Genomic DNA, 21,315 nt, shown 5'->3' with positions numbered 1-21,315 from the left:
CGCAGATGTCACAAAGTGCTATACAGTAACCCAGCCTAAAAATAAACAAAACAAGCAACGCAACTACTGGGTATTTCACACTCAACAGTTTTCTGTGGGTATCAAGAATGGTCCACCACTCAAAGACATCCAGACAACTTTACACAACTGTGGGAAGCTTGGAGTCAACATGGGACAGCATCCCTATGGAATGCTTTTCAAGACTTGAAGTGTCCATGCCCTGACAAATTGAGGCTGATCTGATGGCAAATGTTGGGGGGGGGGGGGGGGGGGGGGGCAACTCAATATCAGGAAGGTGCTTTGTACTGTTTTTGGACCAGACAACATCAGAAACATGGGCTACACATACAGAGACAAAGGGGCAATGTTCAGCTCTCACTCAGATGCTTTCTTTTTCTGAACTAGCCAAGTCAGTAAGAACAAATTCTGATTTTCAATTACGGCCTAAAAAGAGTGGGTTATTAACTGGGGCAGAATGACAGATTTGAGCCTTAGTCTGCTCAGGGAGTCAATCTTACAACCTTTCGCCTACTAGTCCAACACTCTAACCACAAGGCTACCTGCAGCCCTATAACGGGGATTGGTGCTTCTTTCTGTATAAATATTGAATTTGGAGGGGCAAGCAGGTATGTTAAGAAGAAAGAAGATTGCATCATACCATTTAAAACACACTGTATATTTTTTATATTGACATACAATAAGTCGGGAAGCACCATACAGCAAATTGGCCAGGCCCTGATAGGAATGGGATGGCACATTACTTCTGAATGTAGTGACTGTGTAAATTCCAATTAGCTTTCATTAAAGACAAACGAGATAGTTAGTACCTTTCTAGTTTTACTATCATATTATTATATGCTTGAGGTAAACAGCACATCTAGTTTAGTAATAGAAAACGATATGCCTTTTACCACACGTTTTATACCAAAAAGATACATAGAATCTCTGGTATAGCTGTTGCACATGCACTCTTGTCATGGCCTAGTCGATATATTTATCAATTAACGTATAATAATATAGGGTGTAATCATTTACTAAACGTTGAAGAGGAATTACAGTACACTAAAACACCCAACTTTTCAGCGGTTACACGTGTTGGCATAATACGTGGTTATAAATTGATAATAGACAACTCGTGTAAAACCTGTTTTGTTTCTTTGAATAAAAAAAACACAATGTTATCAAGTTTCTGTATTTTATTTGTAACACAATTGATAGGGTGAAAACACAATGTTGAAACTTTACATGCATACAGGAGAATTAGTGGCAATATATCCATGCTATAACAAAGACTCGGTTGTGAATTAACTGGAGACTGTATATTGTGCCTTTGGGATATGCGCCTTTAGCCTAACGCATGAATTAATCTCTCGTCTTCTGTTGTTCTGGATATTTGCGTGCGCAAGAGCCACAAGCAAATCCGTTGCACTACCCACAGCTTTCAGGAGCCTTGTTCCGTGTCGATCTGCGCACCTTGCTGTGGGTCTTCGTTTCACAGACTGTGTCCTGGATGGGTGGGAGGGGAGGAGGCGGTGCGGCATTGGCCCTCATGTGCTTCTCGCGAAGCTCGAATGCCAGATCCATGATGAAATCTCTCGTTGGCACTGTCTTAGCGGTGCATTGCGTGAACAAAACATATGCGTTGATTGCAGCCAGGTCAAGAAGGTTGAAGAATACCGCAAGGGGCCAGCGGTGTGAACCTCCTTTCTCCAACCCTGTCACAACCTCCACCGTACGCGCTCTTGTCATCGTATCTACATCAACCTATGGGTAGAATACAATTGATTAGCATTACATCCCCAAATGAAAAACAACAACCCATTTGGTAGTCTGCAAGTGCATGACACGTGTATGGCATGATGTTTAAAATATCGTAATGTGAAACCCACCCTGTTGCTATTATAGAACGTCACGGTCTCCGGTTCTCTCGTTCGGTCGTTCCCGATGGCGACAGTCGGGTGCATAGTGCTCAGAATACAGACGTTCTTTCTTGGGTTACTTCTGTAAACCGTAAGGGTTGCTTTGTCATGCTTTAGCACGGTAGTGGAGTATAGCTTTGTCTGTGCCTGATTACGCATCACGGGAGGCAGCTCTCGTCCGCAATGACTCACTGCCCCGACCAAGTTGGTTTTGTTGGCAATCAACTTATTTGCTAATGGCAGGGATGTGCAGAACTTGTCCGTAGTGACCGTTCTCCCCGCACCGAGGTAAGGTTCCACAAGCTTCAATGCCACATTTTCAGGCTTCTGAGGTTCATCTTCCCCCGAATAAGGAACGATATAAGGAATGACATTTAGCACGTACTTGCTGTCTACGTCAGCGGTCAACGAAAACTTGATGACCTCTCCACTTGAAAGGAACCGTTGCTCCTCAACAGTGATGTTCAACCCTGGCTTGTAACATGCAATACAGTTCCGTACAAACGCGTTCCAAACTTCTGAGACCACGGCGAATTTGTTCGAATATGTCCGGGGGCTTCTGATCTCTCTGGTGTCAAAACGCAGGTACCGCAAGATTTCTGTGAAGCGGTCCATTTGCATGGTGTCTCGAAAGAAATCAAATTTTAAACATGACCAGTAGCCATCCAAAGACGCTCGTCTATTGCCGTGTAGCCCACGGACATACAGGACCGCAATGAATGCTTCCAATTCCCCCACAGACAAGTCCCATGTTTTATTCTTTCCTTGCACCCGGTGCGCCTCAGCCACAGTACAGTCCCTGATGCGCTGCAACATCTCCATGTCACACAAACAATGAAAGCTGGCGTAGGCACCGTCGATTCTGGCTTTTGCATATGGTGTAGGGCCTGATTCCACTCTGGTGTCGTTCTGTGTTAATAATCGACCCGTGGCGTTACCAACAGGCTGTTTCACCCAAACTGTGCCGTCCACCCCCGTATTATCTCGCTCTATTGATGACGGCTCCACAGTGGGCAACGTAGGGGCTTTTTTGCGCCCATGTTGACTGTAGCAACTGCGGGAGTTTTGCTGATTGCGTTGTGGTGCCGCTGGCACCCTGGGAGGGATCCCATACGTCTCACTGTCAGAATCGGAATCTACTGAAAAAATGCCATATTTATCATCATAGATCTCTTGATACATCTCATCAAGTTCCCCCCTTGCGTCTGAATCCATGTCATCCAGCTCAAGCACCGCCAAACATTTTAGAACGTCCATTCGCATTTCCCATTTCGCCATTGTAAATTACGCACGCTTCTTTTTTACAGGTCACGTACGGCTCTTCTCCTGCAGAAAGACTCGTCTGAATTCGATCCCACCAAAGGGGACTTTATACACCATACCCAGACCCACTTCGGTTTAGATATTATAATTAGACTACTGCCCCCACAATTGATTGCCCCTCCCACGTCTTCATTTACATTAAAGATGGATAATTAGTAATGGATTGTTCATATTGTTAATGACTCTCACCTATAGCCATCAGACAGTGGCCAGCACCCCTCAATGTGATATTATTAGGTGTGGGGAGAAAGGCCGATACTAAATGCTAGAAAATGGTCATTGTCACCATACTTGTCACGCCCTGGCCATAGAGAGGCTTTTATTCTCTATTTTGGGTAGGCCAGGGTGTGACTAGGGTGGGCATTCTAGTTTCTATATTTCTATATCTATGTTTTGGCCGGGGATGGTTCTCAATCAGGGACAGCTGTCTATCGTTGTCTCTGATTGGGAATCATACTTAGGCAGCCTTTTTTCCTTTGTATTTTGTGGGTAGTTATCTTTGTTAGTGGCACTATAGCCCTAGTAAGCTTCACGGTTGTGGCTTTGTTTCGTTGGCGACGTTTACATAAATAAAGGAAAATGTACGCTCACCACGCTGCACCTTGGTCCGGTCATTTCCACGACGACGCACGTGACAATACTAAGGAGTAAAAGCAGCCGAATAATAAGATATATTTTCGTTTGTGAAACGAATTGAAATTCTCTAAAACGTCAGCGTCATAAAGACGGGAAGATGCCATTTACTGTCATGTTATGTCAGTTCTACACTTGTTCTTTATTCAAGGAAAAATCCCCCCCCAAAAACTATATTTTGGTATTTTTTCCATTTGTCCACTGATCTTTTTTTTGTATTTGGGCAGATATTGAAATAGATTGTATCGCAATGATATTGTCTGTATGCCTACTAAAACATATAGCCTAACTGAACATTAAAGGAAAACTCCATGAAAAAACTATCTTTTGGTATTATTTATCATTATAACACTGTTGATACAGTCCCAAAATGTTTTGCACGTCAGTAGTCACGTTTTGCAGATATTGGACTTTCAAGAAGTAAAGTGTCACTTGCCACATCATCATGACACTTTGCTTATGAAAATCCTATATCTTGAAAACTATAAAGGTAATTTGAGGTCCGCGCTCCAGAATTATTACCAACACATTGACTGTCCTGCCCTTGTAAATTGCAGGCTTGACTACTGCTACATGTCTTTTAGAAACAGGTAAGGCCGTCTCTCGTCCTCCTTTCAGTAAATCTGACAACGACGCCATTTTGCTTATCGCCGCCTGCAAACAAAGACTCAAAAGGAAAGTTCCAGTGGTCAGGTCTGCACAGCGTTGGTCCGACCATTCAGAATCCACACTCCAAGACGGTTTTGATCATGTGGACTGGAATATGCTCTGGGTCGCCTCTGCGGATAACATCAGTGAATAAGCCGATTCAGTCACCAGTTTCATAAAAAAAATGCATAGATGTGATACCGACAGTGACTTTCAGAATTTACCCGAATCAGCCTTGTAGGGAAACTGAAGGAGAGAGATACTGCTAATAAACACGGCGAGGTGACTGGGGGCAATAGCATGGTTAAACAGTACAATTATGACCTACGCAGATCAATCAATTTAGCGAAACACAATATAGGCACAAAGTAGATGAGCAATTCAACGGGTCGGACACGAGGCCTATGTGGCAGGGGCTCCTAATGATCACAGATTACAAAAAGAGAGCCAGCCACTTTGCGGACAACAACACCGCCCTACCGGACGAGCTAAACGTGTTTTTTCTCACGTTTCGAGGACAACGACGACCCTGAGCTGCTAAGGAGAGCCCCAGAGGACAATGAGGGCTGCATACTGACAAACGTGTTAACCCTTGCAAAATGTCTGCCACAACCAACCAAGTTACAGCTTATGGTTGGTCTTAAATAACCCTTCCATCTTTGCCTGAAATTAGTACTTTGGCAGCTGTGCCCTACTCCATTAAAGTTTGCAGTTGTGTCTAAAAAAAAAACTATTTTGCTCAAAATATTGTTGTTTTTTACACTTTAGTGTGCTCACTTTAAGATATTTAAATTTGCGTTTCAACAGGAAACATTTAGAAATAGCTGGAGGACCCCTTTAAATACAAAGAGGAAGAGGAGAACATTGGGGATTTAGTTAATAAGCAGGTTAAGGCAAATACAGCTTTCATCCAGAGGGTTCAATGTTCTCCTTTCTAATTAAAGCATAGACTACCACCTGCTGACTTTTGCTACATTCAGAGTTAATACTGTACCCCTCCACCCCCCATTATAAAGATGACTGATGGTATTCTAATTAAAGTATTTATTTTCCCCGAAAATATGATTCTGCAAACCTCACGAGGTAAAACTAGTTTCTAAGAGTGCACTGTCCTTTACTTAAACCAACTAAACAAATCTAGTTCTCTTATCACTAACCAAATTCTATCCATTCAAGCCATGTATGGGTAGCTGAAAGAGTCTCCAATGGCTTTTTAATGGACTACAGTGGGTTTGAATGAATGAATGAATGAATGAATGAATGAAAGGCAATCAGCCTACTGAGCCATTATAGTTTTAATCACCACCCCTTCTCACCTGCCCTCTTCTTCCTCTCTTCTTCCTCCCTTCCCTTATCTCCACCACAGGAAACATCACATCGACACAGAATATTCTGGTATGGACATGCTAATGACCAGCATATGGCTTAAGTCTGAGATAGACACACCCCTACATATTCATTTGGACAGTGAAGCTAAAACGTTTCATTTGCCTCTATACTCCAGCATTTTGGATTTGATATCAAATGTTACATGAATGCAATTTAGAAATTAATGCACTTTATCTATCCAGTCCCCCCATTTAAATGTGTCTAGTATGCAACTAGGACACATTTACTTCGAGTGTATTACATTTTGTCAAAAGTTTAGTATTTTGTTCCATATACCTGAGTGAGAAAGTTACAGATCCACAAAGATCATGAACCCAAGACAAGATAACCTCTCACCATTACCATGGGAGTAACACGGGAGGTTAGCATTTTGGTGGGGGTATAATATTTACGCCTGTTTAACTTTCTCACTCACCATTATTCATTCATTTTTTTATTTATGTTTATTTAACCTTTATTTCAGTAGGCAAGTCAGTTAAAAACAAATTCCTATTTTCAATGACGGCATACCCCAGCCAAACCCTAATGACGCTGGGCCAATTGTGTACATACTTATGGGACTCCGATCACAGCCGGTTGTGATATAACCCAGGATCAAACCAGGGTCTGTAGTGACACCTCTAGCACTGAGATGCAGCCACTCAGGAGGCTATGATTTCCTGTTATCATGGTAGCATCCACATTAATGTAGAAGTGTTCAAAAATATATTAACTCTGGATGTAGTAAAAGTCAGCAGGTGGTAGTCTATGCTTTAATTAGAAAGGAGAACATTGAACACTCTGGATGAAAGCTGTATTTGCCATAACCTGCTTATTAACTAAACCCCCAATGTTCTCCTCCTCCTCTTTGTATTTCAAGAGGTTCTCCAGCTATTTTTGAAATTGTACTGTTGAAACACAATATCCCAAGTATACATATAGTAAAGAGGGCACACTAAAGTGTAAAAAAACAAAAAAAATTGAGCAAAATAGTGTTTTTTTTAGACACAACTTCAATGAAGTAGGGTACAGGTGTCAAACTCATTCCCGGAGAGCCAAGTGCCTGTGGGTTTTCGCTTGTCCCTTATACTTGACTGATGAATTAAGGTGACAAATTAGTAACTCCCCACACCTGTTTGTCTAGGCCTTAATTCAAAGGAAAAGCCAAAAACCTGCAGACACTATGTCCTCCATTGAATTAATTTGAAACCTCTAGAGTAGGGCATTCAATGAGATGGTCCTGTTGGGAATCCTCTGATGTCATCGGCCTCCCTCCTATCTTGAGGAACCATAGAGGAGCAATAGAGAACAAAATAGCAACCCCCCCCCCCCCTTCTCCCCACCACACACACACCTGGACCATGTACTGAGATGTACCTTTTGTTAAGTAAACCAGGTGTTAGATGACGTGAATAGGAGACTGGAGTGCCACTTGACATTCAGCTCCATTGTTTGACTGAGTTTAACCTCTTGGTCCTCCCCTGTGAATGCCACACCCTCTCTCAATGTGGTGTACAAGTGAACACATTTCTAACAATGGCTGCATTATGTTCTGTGGTGCTTGAAAATAAAAGGAACACTTGTGGTAGACTGGTGCCATCAGAGTTAAGTTCACAGCTCTTTCATACTGAGCATTTAGGTGATAATGTCTTACCCTGAAAAGGACCATTGATAAACAGCAGAGCTGTAAAAGATCTACATGTATTTGCACAATCAACTGGGTCAGTGATTTCAGTGCTGTCTCACACTCAATATGCACAAATAACATACAAATGTGTAAAACACTGGAAAACACCAGAGCAGAACCAGTTCACCTGCTTTTACAATATGATTTGACAAGATGTTCAGTGTTTCTTTCGGGGGGGAAATAATTCCAAATATAATTGTATTTCCATATTAAAACGAGAGTTCAGCTCACATCACAGGGTTGACCTTAAACCGGATGGACAAATGTCAATTCATTATTAATCACATTAACCCTTTTCTCAACCAACTGCAGAACATGTTTTGACAGTAAATTTAGAAGTGGATATGAAACAATTATTCACTTAAACTTGATTTGGTCAACTCCCCCAGCACTCTCTTCTTCCTCCCTTCCCTTATCTCCACCACACGAAACATCACATCGACACAGAATTTTCTGGTATGGACATGCTAATGACCAGCATATGGCTTAAGTCTGAGACATACACCCCCCTACATATTCATTTGGACAGTGAAGCTAAAACGTTTAATTTGGCTATATACTCCAGCATGTTGCATTTGATATACTTTTATATATATATATATATATATAAAAGGCTACATGAATGCAATTTTGACTTTATGCACTTTATTTACAGTGCCTTGCGAAAGTATTCGGCCCCCTTGAACTTTGCAACCTTTTGCCACATTTCAGGCTTCAAACATAAAGATATTAAACTGTATTTTTTTGTGAAGAATCAACAACAAGTGAGACACAATCATGAAGTGGAACAACATTTATTGGATATTTCAAAGTTTTTTAACAAATCAAAAACTGAAAAATTGGGCGTGCAAAATTATTCAGCCCCCTTAAGTTAATACTTTGTAGCGCCACCTTTTGCTGCGATTACAGCTGTAAGTCGTTCAATTTTGGTTTCATCTGACCAGAGCACCTTCTTCTACATGTTTGGTGTGTCTCCCAGGTGGCTTGTGGCAAACTTTAAACAACACTTTTTATGGATATCTTTAAGAAATGGCTTTCTTCTTGCCACTCTTCCATAAAGGCCAGATTTGTGCAATATACAACTGATTGTTGTCCTATGGACAGAGTCTCCCACCTCAGCTGTAGATCTCTGCAGTTCATCCAGAGTGATCATGGGCCTCTTGGCTGCATCTCTGATCAGTCTTCTCCTTGTATGAGCTGAAAGTTTAGAGGGACGACCAGGTCTTGGTAGATTTGCAGTGGTCTGATACTCCTTCCATTTCAATATTATCGCTTGCACAGTACTCCTTGGGATGTTCAAATCTTTTTGTATCCAAATCCGGCTTTAAACTTCTTCACAATAGTATCTCGGACCTGCCTGGTGTGTTCCTTGTTCTTCATGATGCTCTCTGCGCTTTTAACGGACCTCTGAGACTATCACAGTGCAGGTGCATTTATACGGAGACTTGATTACACACAGGTGGATTGTATTTATCATCATTAGTCATTTAGGTCAACATTGGATCATTCAGAGATCCTCACTGAACTTCTGGAGAGAGTTTGCTGCACTGAAAGTAAAGGGGCTGAATAATTTTGCACGCCCAATTTTTTTTTCAAAGTTTTTGATTTGTTAAAAAAGTTTGAAATATCCAATAAATGTCGTTCCACTTCATGATTGTGTCCCACTTGTTGTTGATTCTTCACAAAAAAATACAGTTTTATATCTTTATGTTTGAAGCCTGAAATGTGGCAAAAGTTCGCAAAGTTCAAGGGGGCCAAATACTTTCGCAAGGCACTGTATCTAGTCCCCCCATTTCAATGTGTCTAGCAGGCAACTAGGACAAATTTTCTTCAGTGTTTTACATTTTGTCAAAGGTTTTGTATTTTGTTCCATATACCTGAGTGAGAAAGTTCCAGATGCACAAAGATAATGACCCCAAGACAAGATAACCTCTTACCAATAACACAACTAACTAGATGGAAATTATATTTAGCGATCTAGCTAATAGGTTTTGAGTTTCTTCTTCCTCAAATGGTGAACTTACTCACAAATTCATTAGCCTATAGATATTTGTACACAACAAAAATATGTAAACAAATTCCATTCTGCAATTCTGGAGCCTTATTTGTACAGTAAAATCATAGCAACAATGCCTAATGGTCGAACCAAAAAGTATGCCAAGCATTGGTTTAAGTGTTGGACATAAAAAATATATTTGTCATAATTCCTGCTTGGCCATTTTAGATTAAGTGTTGGCCATTCTGAAATGTATTTATTGAATCAAACCATCTCAATAGCACTGTGAATGACTGTATAACATTACTCCTCATGCGTCTATTGTGTGAAGCCAATGACCTCATTTTGGTGGGACCAAATCTTGGGTTGGTGCCAACCACTGCAAACCTTCGTGGCACCATGGGAAAAGTTTGTCTGGAGCACTTTTATACTGTATTTAAATAGATAACATGTTTATGGTAGGCCTGTCACAACATTGAATTTTGAAAGAGAAAGCATGTGCCATCCCACAGGAAATAGGCCTATGGAGATTGTATAATGCTTACGAATATTGGTACATCCAGAGAACAAAAATCTAAACAGATAAACATATTTTTTATTTACAGAAACTGGGAATTGAATCGAATCAAATGACTCATTTCCAATTATCTATACCGCCCTTAAGGGCAGGGTGCCGCTAGTGTAAATTAATGCAGGAGTGCTGGGGGAGTTGACCAATCAAGCTCAAGTGAATAATTTTTTCGTATACACTTCTAAATCCACTGTCAAAACATGTTCTGCAGTTGGTTGAGAAAAGGGTTAATGTGATTAATGATAAATTGACATTTGTCCATCCGGTTTAAGGTCAACCCTGTGATGTGAGCTGAACTCTCGTTTAAATATGGAAAAACTATTATTTCTGTAATTCTTTGAACATCTTGTCAAATCATATTGTAAAAGCAGGTGAACTGGTTCTGCTCTGGTGTTTTGCAGTGGAAAACAAAGCACATGGCTCATGACACTGTCAACCCTGTTACCCATCAACACAGTCTCACACGCAATTCGTGCGATAACATGCGTTGATTTGGTGCCTTTTTGTGCATTTGAGGACACCTGAACAGCTTTGAAATCTGCTGCAACACATTTGCATGTTATTTGTGCAAATTGAGTGTGAGACTGCATTGAAATCACTGAACCAGTTGATTGTGCAAATACATGTAGATCTTTTACAGCTCTGCTGTTTATCAATGGTCCTTTTCAGGGTAAGACATTATCACCTAAATGCTCAGTATGAAAGAGCTGTGAACTTAACTCTGATGGCTCCAGTCTACCACAAGTGTTTATTTTACAAAACTGTTTCAGTTCAGCAATACTCTCGGCTCTCCGCTCTCGAGGTCATGCCACAGCAGCTCTCGAGGTCATGCCACAGCATCTCAATCGGGTTGAGGTGACTGGGCTACTCTGACTGGGCTACTCCAGAAAGCGTATTTTCTTCTGTTGAAGCCATTCTGTTGTTGATTTACTTCTGTGTTTTGGGTCGTTGTCCTGTTGCATCACCCAACTTCTGTTGAGCTTCAACTGGCGGACAGATAGCCTTACATTCTCCTGCAAAATGTCTTGATAAACATGGGAGTTTCATCTTTAGTTTCATCTGTCCACAGAATATTTTGCCAGTAGTGCTGTGGAACATCCAGGTGCTCTTTTGCGAACTTCAGATGTGCAGCAATGAGAGATATTTGGCTAAATATAATAGCATGACCCTTCATAGGAAAACAATGGGGGGAGTTCAGCGTTCCAAGAGAAAAGTATTTTGGGGCAAGCGATCGATGACAACGAGATACACTACCCAGCCTTAAATAATTAGAAAGAAGAGATTATCCTTACTAATATGGGGGGCTCAAATAATGTTACCTATGTAAAGAAAGTGTTTTATAAAGAATTAACTCAATCTATGGTGTTTTTTGTATATGCGTATGGACCATCAGTTTAATTGTTATGCTGTAAATGTTTTATTTTATGATTGTAATTGATTAAATGAACTAGCAAATATCTTATATTGAGCATTTCTGAGTAATTACTATTTCAGTAAGGATATACACTTTATCCCGTGACCTTAGGTATTGCCATTTTTTGATAGTATGATCAGATTGTTTAAAAAAATGAATGAACTGCAGTTTCTAAATCAGTCCAATAGACTGACGTTTCAGAAGATCAGTTTCCTCCCTGCATACACAACTCCCCCACGACAGTTCTAGGCCTCATTTAGGTTTAAGACAACAGGCATCTGGTTCTTCGCAAGGCACGCTTTGCGTTCATAGGAAAGTATGCAGTATTGTTTCTTACATTGTTACCCAGGAAATCTTAAGTCTTATTACATACAGCCAGGACGAACTATTAGATATAAGAGCAACGTCAACTTATTTTTTATTTAACTAGGCAAGTCAGTTTAGAACAAATTCTTATTTTCAATGACAGCCTAGGAACAGTGGGTTAACTGCCTTTTTCAGGGGCAGAACGACAGGTTTTTACCTTGTCAGCTCGGGGATTCGCTCTTGCAACTTTCTGGTTACTAGTCCAACACTCTAACCACTAGGCTACCTGCCACCCGTTACCAACATTACGACCAGGAATACGACTTTCCCAAAGCAGATCCTCTGTTTGGCCCACCACCCAGGACAATGGATTTAACCCCAGTAGCCGACCCAGAACTACGGCACCGCAGAAGGGGCAGACGAAGCGGCCTCCTGGTCAGGCTCCGTAGGCATGCACAACACTCCCCGCTTCCGAGAATACTACTCGCCAATGTCCAGTCTCTTGACAACAAGGTAGACGAAATTCGAGCAAGGGTTGCTTTCCAGAGAGACATCAGAGATTGTAACATTCTCTGTTTCATGGAAACATGGCTCACTCAGGATATGTTATCAGAGTCGGTACAGCCACCCGGTTTCTTCACGCATCGCGCTGACAGAAACAAACATCTCTATGGTAAGAAGAAGGGCGGGGGTGTATACCTTATGATTAACGATTTATGGTGTAATCATAACAACATACAGAAACTCCGGTCCTTTTGTTCACCTGACCTAGAATTCATTACAATCAAACACTGACCACATTATCTACCAAGAGAATTCTCTTCGATTATAATCACAGCCGTGTATATCCCCCCCGCCCCCAAGCAGACACCTCGACGGCCCTGAAAGAACGGAAAGAACTTCACTGGACTCTATGTAAACTGGAAACCATATATCCAGAGGCTGCATTTATTGTAGCTGGGGATTTTAACAAAGCTAATCTGAAAACAAGGCTCCCTAAATTTTATCAGCATATCGAATGCGCAACTCGAGCTGGCAGCATTCTGGATCATTGCTACTCTAACTTCCGCGACGCATACAAAGCCCTCCCCCTCCCGCTCTCTGCCTATAGACAGAAACTTAAACAGGAAACGCCCATGCTCAGATCTGTTCAACGCTGGTCCGACCAATCAGATGCCAAGCTTCAAGATTTCTTCGATCACATGGACTGGGATATGTTCCGGATAGCTTCAGACAACAACGTTGATGTTTACTTTGACTCGGTGAGCGACTTTATTAGCAAGTGCATCAGTGATGTTGTACCCATGGTGACTATTAAAACCTTCCCCAACCAGAAACCGTGGATTGATGGCAGCATTCGCGCAAAACTGAAAGCGTGAACAATTGCTTTTAATCATGGCAAGGTGACCGGCAACATGACTGAATACAAACAGTATAGCTATTCCCTCCACAAGGCAATCAAACAAGATAATCATCAGTATAGAGACAAAGTAGAGTCGCAATTAAACAGCTCAAACACGAGACGTATGCGGCAGGGTCTACAGTCAATCACGGATTACAAAAAGAAAACCAGCCCCGTTTTGGACACCGGCATCTTCCTCCCAGACAAATTAAACAACTTCTTTGCTCACTTTGAGGACAATACAGTGCCACTGACACGGCCCGCTACCAAAACCTGTGGGCTCTCCTTCACCGTGGCAAACGCGAGTAAAACATTTAAACGTATTAACCCTCGCAAGGCTGCCGGCCCAGATGGCATCCCTAGCCTCGTCCTCAGAGCATGCGCAGACCAGCTGGCTGGTGTGTTTACAGACATATTCAATCAATCCCTATCCCAGTCTGCTGTGCCCACATGGTAACTGAGCTAAACAACTATTGCCCTGTAGCACTCACTTCTGTCATCATGAAGTGCTTTGAGAGACTAGTCAAGGATCATATCACCTCCACCCTACCTGATACCCTAGACACACTCCAATTTGCATACCACCCCAATATGTCCACAGACGACGCAATCACACTGCACACTGCCCTAACCCATCTGGGCAAGAGGAATACCTATGTAAGAATGCTGTTCATCGATTACAGCTCAGCATTTAACACCATAGTACCCTTCAAACCCCTCATTAAGCTTGAGACCCTAGGTCTCGACCCCGCCCTGTGCAACTGGGTCCTGGACATTCTGACGGGCCGCCCCCAGGTGATGAGGGTAGGAAACAACATCTCCACCCCGCTGATCCTCAACACTGGGTCCCCACAATGGTGTGTTCTCAACCCTCTCCTGTACTCCCTGTTCACCCTTGACTCCGTGGCCATGCACGCCTTCAACTCAATCATCAAGTTTGCAGACAACACTACAGTGGTAGGCTTGAATACCAACAATGACGAGACGGCCTACAGGGAGGAGGTAAGGGCCCCCGGAGTGTGGTGTCAGGAAAAGTGGAGAAGGTGGAAAGTTTTAAGTTCCTAGGCGTTACACATAACTGAAATGGTCCACCCACACAGACAGCGTGGTGAAGAAGGCGCAACAGTGCCTCTTCAACCATAGCAGACTGAATAAATTTGGCTTGTCCCCGAAAACACTCACAAACTTTTACAGATGCACAATCGAGAGCATCCTGTCGGGCTGTATCACAGCCTGGTACAGCAACTGCTTCGTCCACAACCGTAAGGCTCTCCAGAGGGTAGTGCGGTCTGCACAACGCATCACCGGGGGCAAACTACCTGCCCTCCAGGACATCTACATCACCCAATGTCACAGGACGGCCAAAAAGATCACCAAGGACAACAACCACCTGAGCCACTGCCTGTTCGCCCCGCTATCATCCAGAAGGCAAGGTCAGTACAGGTGCATCGAAGCTGGGACTGAGAGACTGAAAAACAGCTTCTATCTCAAGGCCATCAGACTGTTAAACAGTCATCAGTAACATTGAGTGGCTGTTGCCAACATACAGACTCAAATCTCTAGTCCGTTTAATAATTAATAATTGGATGTAATAAATGTATAGTCACTTTAAACAATGACACTTTATATAATGTTTACATACCCTACATTACTCATCTCATATGTATATACTGTACTTTGTACCATCTACTGCATCTTGCCTATGCCATACAGCCATCGCTCATCCATATATTTATACGTACATATTCTTATTCATCCCTTAACACTTGTGTGTATAAGGTAGTTGTTGTGAAATTGTTAGATTACTTGTTAGATATTACTTCACTGTCGGAACTAGAAGCACAAGCATTTCGCTACACTCGCATTAACATCTGCTCACCATGTGTATGCGATCACCACTTCAAAGACATGTCTACAAAAATAACAAACTTAATGGGTGTCAGAGCGAGCGTAGAGAAAACATTTCATGAGATTCTATCCCAGTTCAGGTCAAACATATTACCAGATATTGTAGATGGGTTCAATGACTTAGATGACACAGAAAAGGCTAGACTTTCTCTTGTCAATGAGCTATTTTGCGGTATGCACGTTATTGATGGGCTGGCACATCAGGCGGTTACAACATTACCTATGTGGGAATCCCTTCTTTTCCAACAGGACAAGGTAGGTAGTGCTAAAGTAGATCCACACACATCAGGAATGAGAGTGGGACAGTTAGTCTTATCCAAACTGTATCTAAAGCGGTACAGGAAAGCTGAGGTCCTTGAAACATCTAGGGCATCAGTTAAAGGACAGAGAGCCATATATTGTGAGCGCATGTCAAAATAAGAGGGACTGCAGGCACTTAAAGATAAACAATGTAGATATATTACTTATTTAACGGACAAAAAATGTACATTTCTTTCAAAAACAAGGACATTTCTAAGTGACCCCAAACATTTGAACGGTAGTGTACATTGTGTAGAAACCTCTAAAGAAGCATATTTAATAGGTTTTGAACATATTTGGTTTTTATTGTTTTCTTTTTCGGAGAAGGCAAGGTGAGCGCTACCATCAGTCCTGTGTCATGCCAACAGTAAAGCATCCTGAGACCATTCATGTGTGGGGTTGCTTCTCAGCCAAGGGAATGGGCTCACTCACAATTTTGCCTAAGAACACAGCCATGAATAAAGAATGGTACCAACACATCCTCTGAGAGCAACTTCTCCCAACCATCCAGGAACAGTTTGGTGGCAAACAATGCCTTTTCCAGCATGATGGAGCACCTTGCCATAAGGCAAAGTGATAACTATGTGGCTCGGAGAACAAAACATTGATATTTTGGGTCCATGGCCAGGAAACTCCCCAGACCTTAACCCCATTGAGAACTTGTGGTCAATCCTCAAGAGGCAGATGGACAAACAAAAACTCACACATTCTGACAAACTCCAAGCATTGATTATGCAAGAATGGGCTGCCATCAGTCAGGATGTGGCCCAGAAATGAATTGACAGCATGCCAGGGCAGATTACAGAGGCCTTGAAAAAGAAGGCTCAACACTGTAAATATTGACTCTTTGCATCAACTTCATGTAATTGTCAATAAAAGCCTTTGACACTTATGAAACGCTTGTAATTATACTTCAGTATTCCATATTAACATCTGACAAAAATATCTAAAGCCACTGAAACAGCAAACTTTGTGGAAATTAATATTTGTGTCATTCTCAAAACTTTTGGCCACGACTGAACTCACTATATGCCGATATACACTGAGTGTACAAAATATTACACCACCTCGTTCCATGACATTGACTAATCAGGTGAATCCAGGTGAAAGTTCTGATCCATTATTGTTGTCACATGTTAAATCCAATCAGTGTAGATGAATGGGAGGCGACATGTTAAAGAAGGATTTTTAGCCGTGAGACAATTGAGACATGGATTGTGTATGTGTGATAAGAGATAAGAATAACAAATAAGTCAAGAGCAGCAGTAAATAAAAATAGCGGGGTTATATACAGGCATTATCGGTACAGAGTCAATGTGCGAGGACACGGGTGTCGAGTTAATTGAGGTAATATGTACATGTAGGTAAAGTTATTAAAGTGACATCAGAGGGTGAATGGGCAAGACAAAATATTTAAGTGCCTTTGACCGGGATATGGTAGTACGTGCCAGGCACAATGGTTTGTGTCAATAAATCAATAAATCAAATATATTTATAAAGACCTTTTAACATCCGCAGATGTCACAAAGTGCTATACAGTAACCCAGCCTAAAAATAAACAAAACAAGCAACGCAACTACTGGGTATTTCACACTCAACAGTTTTCTGTGGGTATCAAGAATGGTCCACCACTCAAAGACATCCAGACAACTTTACACAACTGTGGGAAGCTTGGAGTCAACATGGGTCAGCATCCCTATGGAATGCTTTTCAAGACTTGAAGTGTCCATGCCCTGACAAATTGAGGCTGATCTGATGGCAAATGTTGGGGGGGGGGGGGGGGGGGCAACTCAATATCAGGAAGGTGCTTTGTACTGTTTTTGGACCAGACAACATCAGAAACATGGGCTACACATACAGAGACAAAGGGGCAATGTTCAGCTCTCACTCAGATGCTTTCTTTTTCTGAACTAGCCAAGTCAGTAAGAACAAATTCTGATTTTCAATTACGGCCTAAAAAGAGTGGGTTATTAACTGGGGCAGAATGACAGATTTGAGCCTTAGTCTGCTCAGGGAGTCGATCTTACAACCTTTCGCCTACTAGTCCAACACTCTAACACACAATTAATGTATAATAATATAGGGTGTAATCATTTACTAAACGTTGAAGAGGAATTACAGTACACTAAAACACCCAACTTTTCAGCGGTTACACGTGTTGGCATAATACGTGGTTATAAATTGATAATAGACAACTCGTGTAAAAACTGTTTTGTTTCTTTGAATAAAAAAACACAATGTTATCAAGTCTCTGTATTTTATTTGTAACACAATTGATAGGGTGAAAACACAATGTTGAAACTTTACATGCATACAGGAGAATTAGTGGCAATATATCCATGCTATAACAAAGACTCCAGTTAATTAACAACCGAGTCTCCTTTGGGATATGCGCCTTTAGCCTAACGCATGAATTAATCTCTCGTCTTCTGTTGTTCTGGATATTTGCGTGCGCAAGAGCCACAAGCAAGTCCGTTGCACTATCCACAGCTTTCAGGAGCCTTGTTCCGTGTCGATCTGCGCACCCTGCTGTGTGTCTTCGTTTCACAGACTGTGTCCTGGATGGGTGGGAGGGGAGGAGGCGGTGCGGCATTGGCCCTCATGTGCTTCTCGCGAAGCTCGAATGCCAGATCCATGATGAAATCCCTCGTTGGCACTGTCTTAGCGGTGCATTGCGTGAACAAAACATATGCGTTGATTGCAGCCAGGTCAAGAAGGTTGAAGAATACCGCAAGGGGCCAGCGGTGTGAACCTCCTTTCTCCAACCCTGTCACAACCTCCACCGTACGCTCTCTTGTCATCGTATCTACATCAACCTATGGGTAGAATACAATTGATTAGCATTACATCCCCAAATGAAAAACAACCCATTTGGTAGTCTGCAAGTGCATGACACGTGTATGGCATGACGTTTAAAATATCGTAATGTGAAACCCACCCTGTTGCTATTATAGAACGTCACGGTCTCCGGTTCTCTCGTTCGGTCGTTCCCGATGGCGACAGTCGGGTGCATAGTGCTCAGAATACAGACGTTCTTTCTTGGGTTACTTCTGTAAACCGTAAGGGTTGCTTTGTCATGCTTTAGCACGGTAGTGGAGTATAGCTTTGTCTGTGTCTGATTACGCATCACGGGAGGCAGCTCTCGTCCGCAATGACTCACTGCCCCGACCAAGTTGGTTTTGTTGGCAATCAACTTATTTGCTAATGGCAGGGATGTGCAGAACTTGTCCGTAGTGACCGTTCTCCCCGCACCGAGGTAAGGTTCCACAAGCTTCAATGCCACATTTTCAGGCTTCTGAGATTCATCTTCCCCCGAATAAGGAACGATATAAGGAATGACATTTAGCACGTACTTGCTGTCTACGTCAGCGATCAACGAAAACTTGATGACCTCTCCACTTGAAAGGAACCGTTGCTCCTCAACAGTGATGTTCAACCCTGGCTTGTAACATGCAATACAGTTCCGTACAAACGCGTTCCAAACTTCTGAGACCACGGCGAATTTGTTCGAATATGTCCGGGGGCTTCTGATCTCTCTGGTGTCAAAACGCAGGTACCGCAAGATTTCTGTGAAGCGGTCCATTTGCATGGTGTCTCGAAAAAAATCTAATTTTAAACATGACCAGTAGTCATCCAAAGACGCTCGTCTATTGCCGTGTAGCCCACGGACATAAAGGACCGCAATGAATGCTTCCAATTCCTCCACAGACAAGTCCCATGTTTTATTCTTTCCTTGCACCCGGTGCGCCTCAGCCACAGTACAGTCCCTGATGCGCTGCAACATCTCCATGTCACACAAACAATGAAAGCTGGCGTAGGCACCGTCGATTCTGTCTTTTGCAAATGGTGTAGGGCCTGATTCCACTCTGGTGTCGTTCTGTGTTAATAATCGACCCGTGGCGTTACCAACAGGCTGTTTCACCCAAACTGTGCCGTCCACCCCAGTATTATCTCTCTCTATCTCAGTTGATGACGGCTCCACGGTGGGCAACGTAGGGGCTTTTTTGCGCCCATGTTGACTGTAGCAACTGCGGGAGTTTTGCTGATTGCGTTGTGGTGCCGCTGGCACCCTGGGAGGGATCTCATACGTCTCACTGTCAGAATCGGAATCTACTGAAAAAATACCATATTTATCATCATAGATCTCTTGATACATCTCATCAAGTTCCCCCCTTGCGTCTGAATCCATGTCATCCAGCTCAAGCACCGCCAAACATTTTAGAACGTCCATTCGCATTTCCCATTTCGCCATTGTAAATTACGCACGCTTCTTTTTTACAGGTCACGCACGGCTCTTCTCCTGCAGAAAGACTCGTCTGAATTCGATCCCACCAGAGGGGACTTTATACACCATACCCAGACCCACTTCGGTTTAGATATTATAATTAGACTACTGCCCCCACAATTGATTGCCCCTCCCACGTCTTCATTGACATTAAAGATGGATAATTAGTAATGGATTGTTCATATTGTTAATGACTCTCACCTATAGCCATCAGACAGTGGCCAGCACCCCTCAATGTGATATTATTAGGTGTGGGGAGAAAGGCCGATACTATGCTAGAAAATGGTCATTGTCACCATACTTGTCACGCCCTGGCCATAGAGAGGCTTTTATTCTCTATTTTGGGTAGGCCAGGGTGTGACTAGGGTGGGCATTCTAGTTTCTATATTTCTATGTTTTCTATATCTATGTTTTGGCCGGTGATGGTTCTCAATCAGGGACAGCTGTCTGTCGTTGTCTCTGATTGGGAATCATACTTAGGCAGCCTTTTTCCTTTGTATTTTGTAGGTAGTTATCTTTGTTAGTGGCACTATAGCCCTAGTAAGCGTCACGGTCGTGGCTTTGTTTCGTTGGCGACGTTTACATAAATAAAGGAAAATGTACGCTCACCACGCTGCACCTTGGTCCGGTCATTTCCACGACGACGCCCGTGACAATACTAAGGAGTAAAAGCAGCCGAATAATAAGATATATTTTCGTTTGTGAAACGAATTGAAATTCTCTAAAACGTCAGCGTCATAAAGACGGGAAGATGCCATTTACTGTCATTTTATGTCAGTTCTACACTTGTTCTTTATTCAAGGAAAAATCCACAAAAAAAACTATATTTTGGTATTTTTCCATTTGTCCACTGATCTTTTTTTTGTATTTGGGCAGATATTGAAATAGATTGTATCGCAATGATATTGTCTGTATGCCTACTAAAACATATAGCCTAACTGAACATTAAAGGAAAACTCCATGAAAAAACTATCTTTTGGTATTTTTTATCATTATACCACTGTTGATACAGTCACAAAATGTTTTGCACGTCAGCAGTCACGTTTTTCAGATATTGGACTTTCAAGAAGTAAAGTGTCACTTGCCACATGACACTTTGCTTATGAAAATCCTATATCTTGAAAATTATAAAAGGTAATTTGAGGTCCGTGCTCCAGAATTATTACCAACACATTGACTGTCCTGCCTGTGTAAATTGCAGGCTTGACTACTGCTACATGTCTTTTAGAAACAGGTAAGGCCGTCTCTCGTCCTCCTTTCAGTAAATCTGACAACGACGCCATTTTGCTTATCGCCACCTGCAAACAAAGACTCAAAAGGAAAGTTCCAGTGGTCAGGTCTGCACAGCGTTGGTTTGACCATTCAGAATCCACACTCCAAGACGGTTTTGATCATGTGGACTGGAATATGCTCTGGGTCGCCTCTGCGGATAACATCAGTGAATAAGCCGATTCAGTCACCAGTTTCATAAAAAAAATGCATAGATGTGATACCGACAGTGACTTTCAGAATTTACCCGAATCAGCCTTGTAGGGAAACTGAAGGAGAGAGATAC

General features: G+C 42.3%; 2 protein-coding genes across 2 annotated transcripts; both read right to left on the bottom strand.

The window, feature by feature from the left end:
* Positions 1 to 1,188: 1,188 nt before the first annotated feature.
* Positions 1,189 to 3,246, bottom strand: LOC110493168. The gene is made up of 2 exons (XM_021567457.2): positions 1,890 to 3,246; positions 1,189 to 1,764 (listed from the first exon to the last, which is right to left on the bottom strand). Exons 1-2 carry the CDS (start codon positions 3,195 to 3,197, stop codon positions 1,429 to 1,431), a joined length of 1,644 nt encoding a protein of 547 aa, XP_021423132.2. The 5' UTR covers positions 3,198 to 3,246; the 3' UTR covers positions 1,189 to 1,428.
* Positions 3,247 to 17,718: 14,472 nt separating this feature from the next.
* LOC110495166 lies at positions 17,719 to 19,975 on the bottom strand. The gene is made up of 2 exons (XM_036949743.1): positions 18,414 to 19,975; positions 17,719 to 18,291 (listed from the first exon to the last, which is right to left on the bottom strand). Exons 1-2 carry the CDS (start codon positions 19,725 to 19,727, stop codon positions 17,956 to 17,958), a joined length of 1,650 nt encoding a protein of 549 aa, XP_036805638.1. The 5' UTR covers positions 19,728 to 19,975; the 3' UTR covers positions 17,719 to 17,955.
* Positions 19,976 to 21,315: the final 1,340 nt, after the last annotated feature.

This window comes from Oncorhynchus mykiss, chromosome 17 (assembly GCF_013265735.2).
Source record: "Oncorhynchus mykiss isolate Arlee chromosome 17, USDA_OmykA_1.1, whole genome shotgun sequence".
NCBI lineage: Eukaryota > Metazoa > Chordata > Actinopteri > Salmoniformes > Salmonidae > Oncorhynchus > Oncorhynchus mykiss.
Note: the sequence above shows the minus strand (reverse complement) of the source record. Positions and strands in the feature narration are given on the sequence as shown.

Coding starts and splice junctions, on each gene's coding strand:
- LOC110493168 (XM_021567457.2), bottom strand. CDS start 3,197: ATGGCGAAATGGGAAATGCGAATGGACGTTCTAAAATGTTTGGCGGTG. Junction 1,765..1,889: donor CGTTCTATAATAGCAACAGG/GTGGGTTTCACA, acceptor TTCTACCCATAG/GTTGATGTAGATACGATGAC.
- LOC110495166 (XM_036949743.1), bottom strand. CDS start 19,727: ATGGCGAAATGGGAAATGCGAATGGACGTTCTAAAATGTTTGGCGGTG. Junction 18,292..18,413: donor CGTTCTATAATAGCAACAGG/GTGGGTTTCACA, acceptor TTCTACCCATAG/GTTGATGTAGATACGATGAC.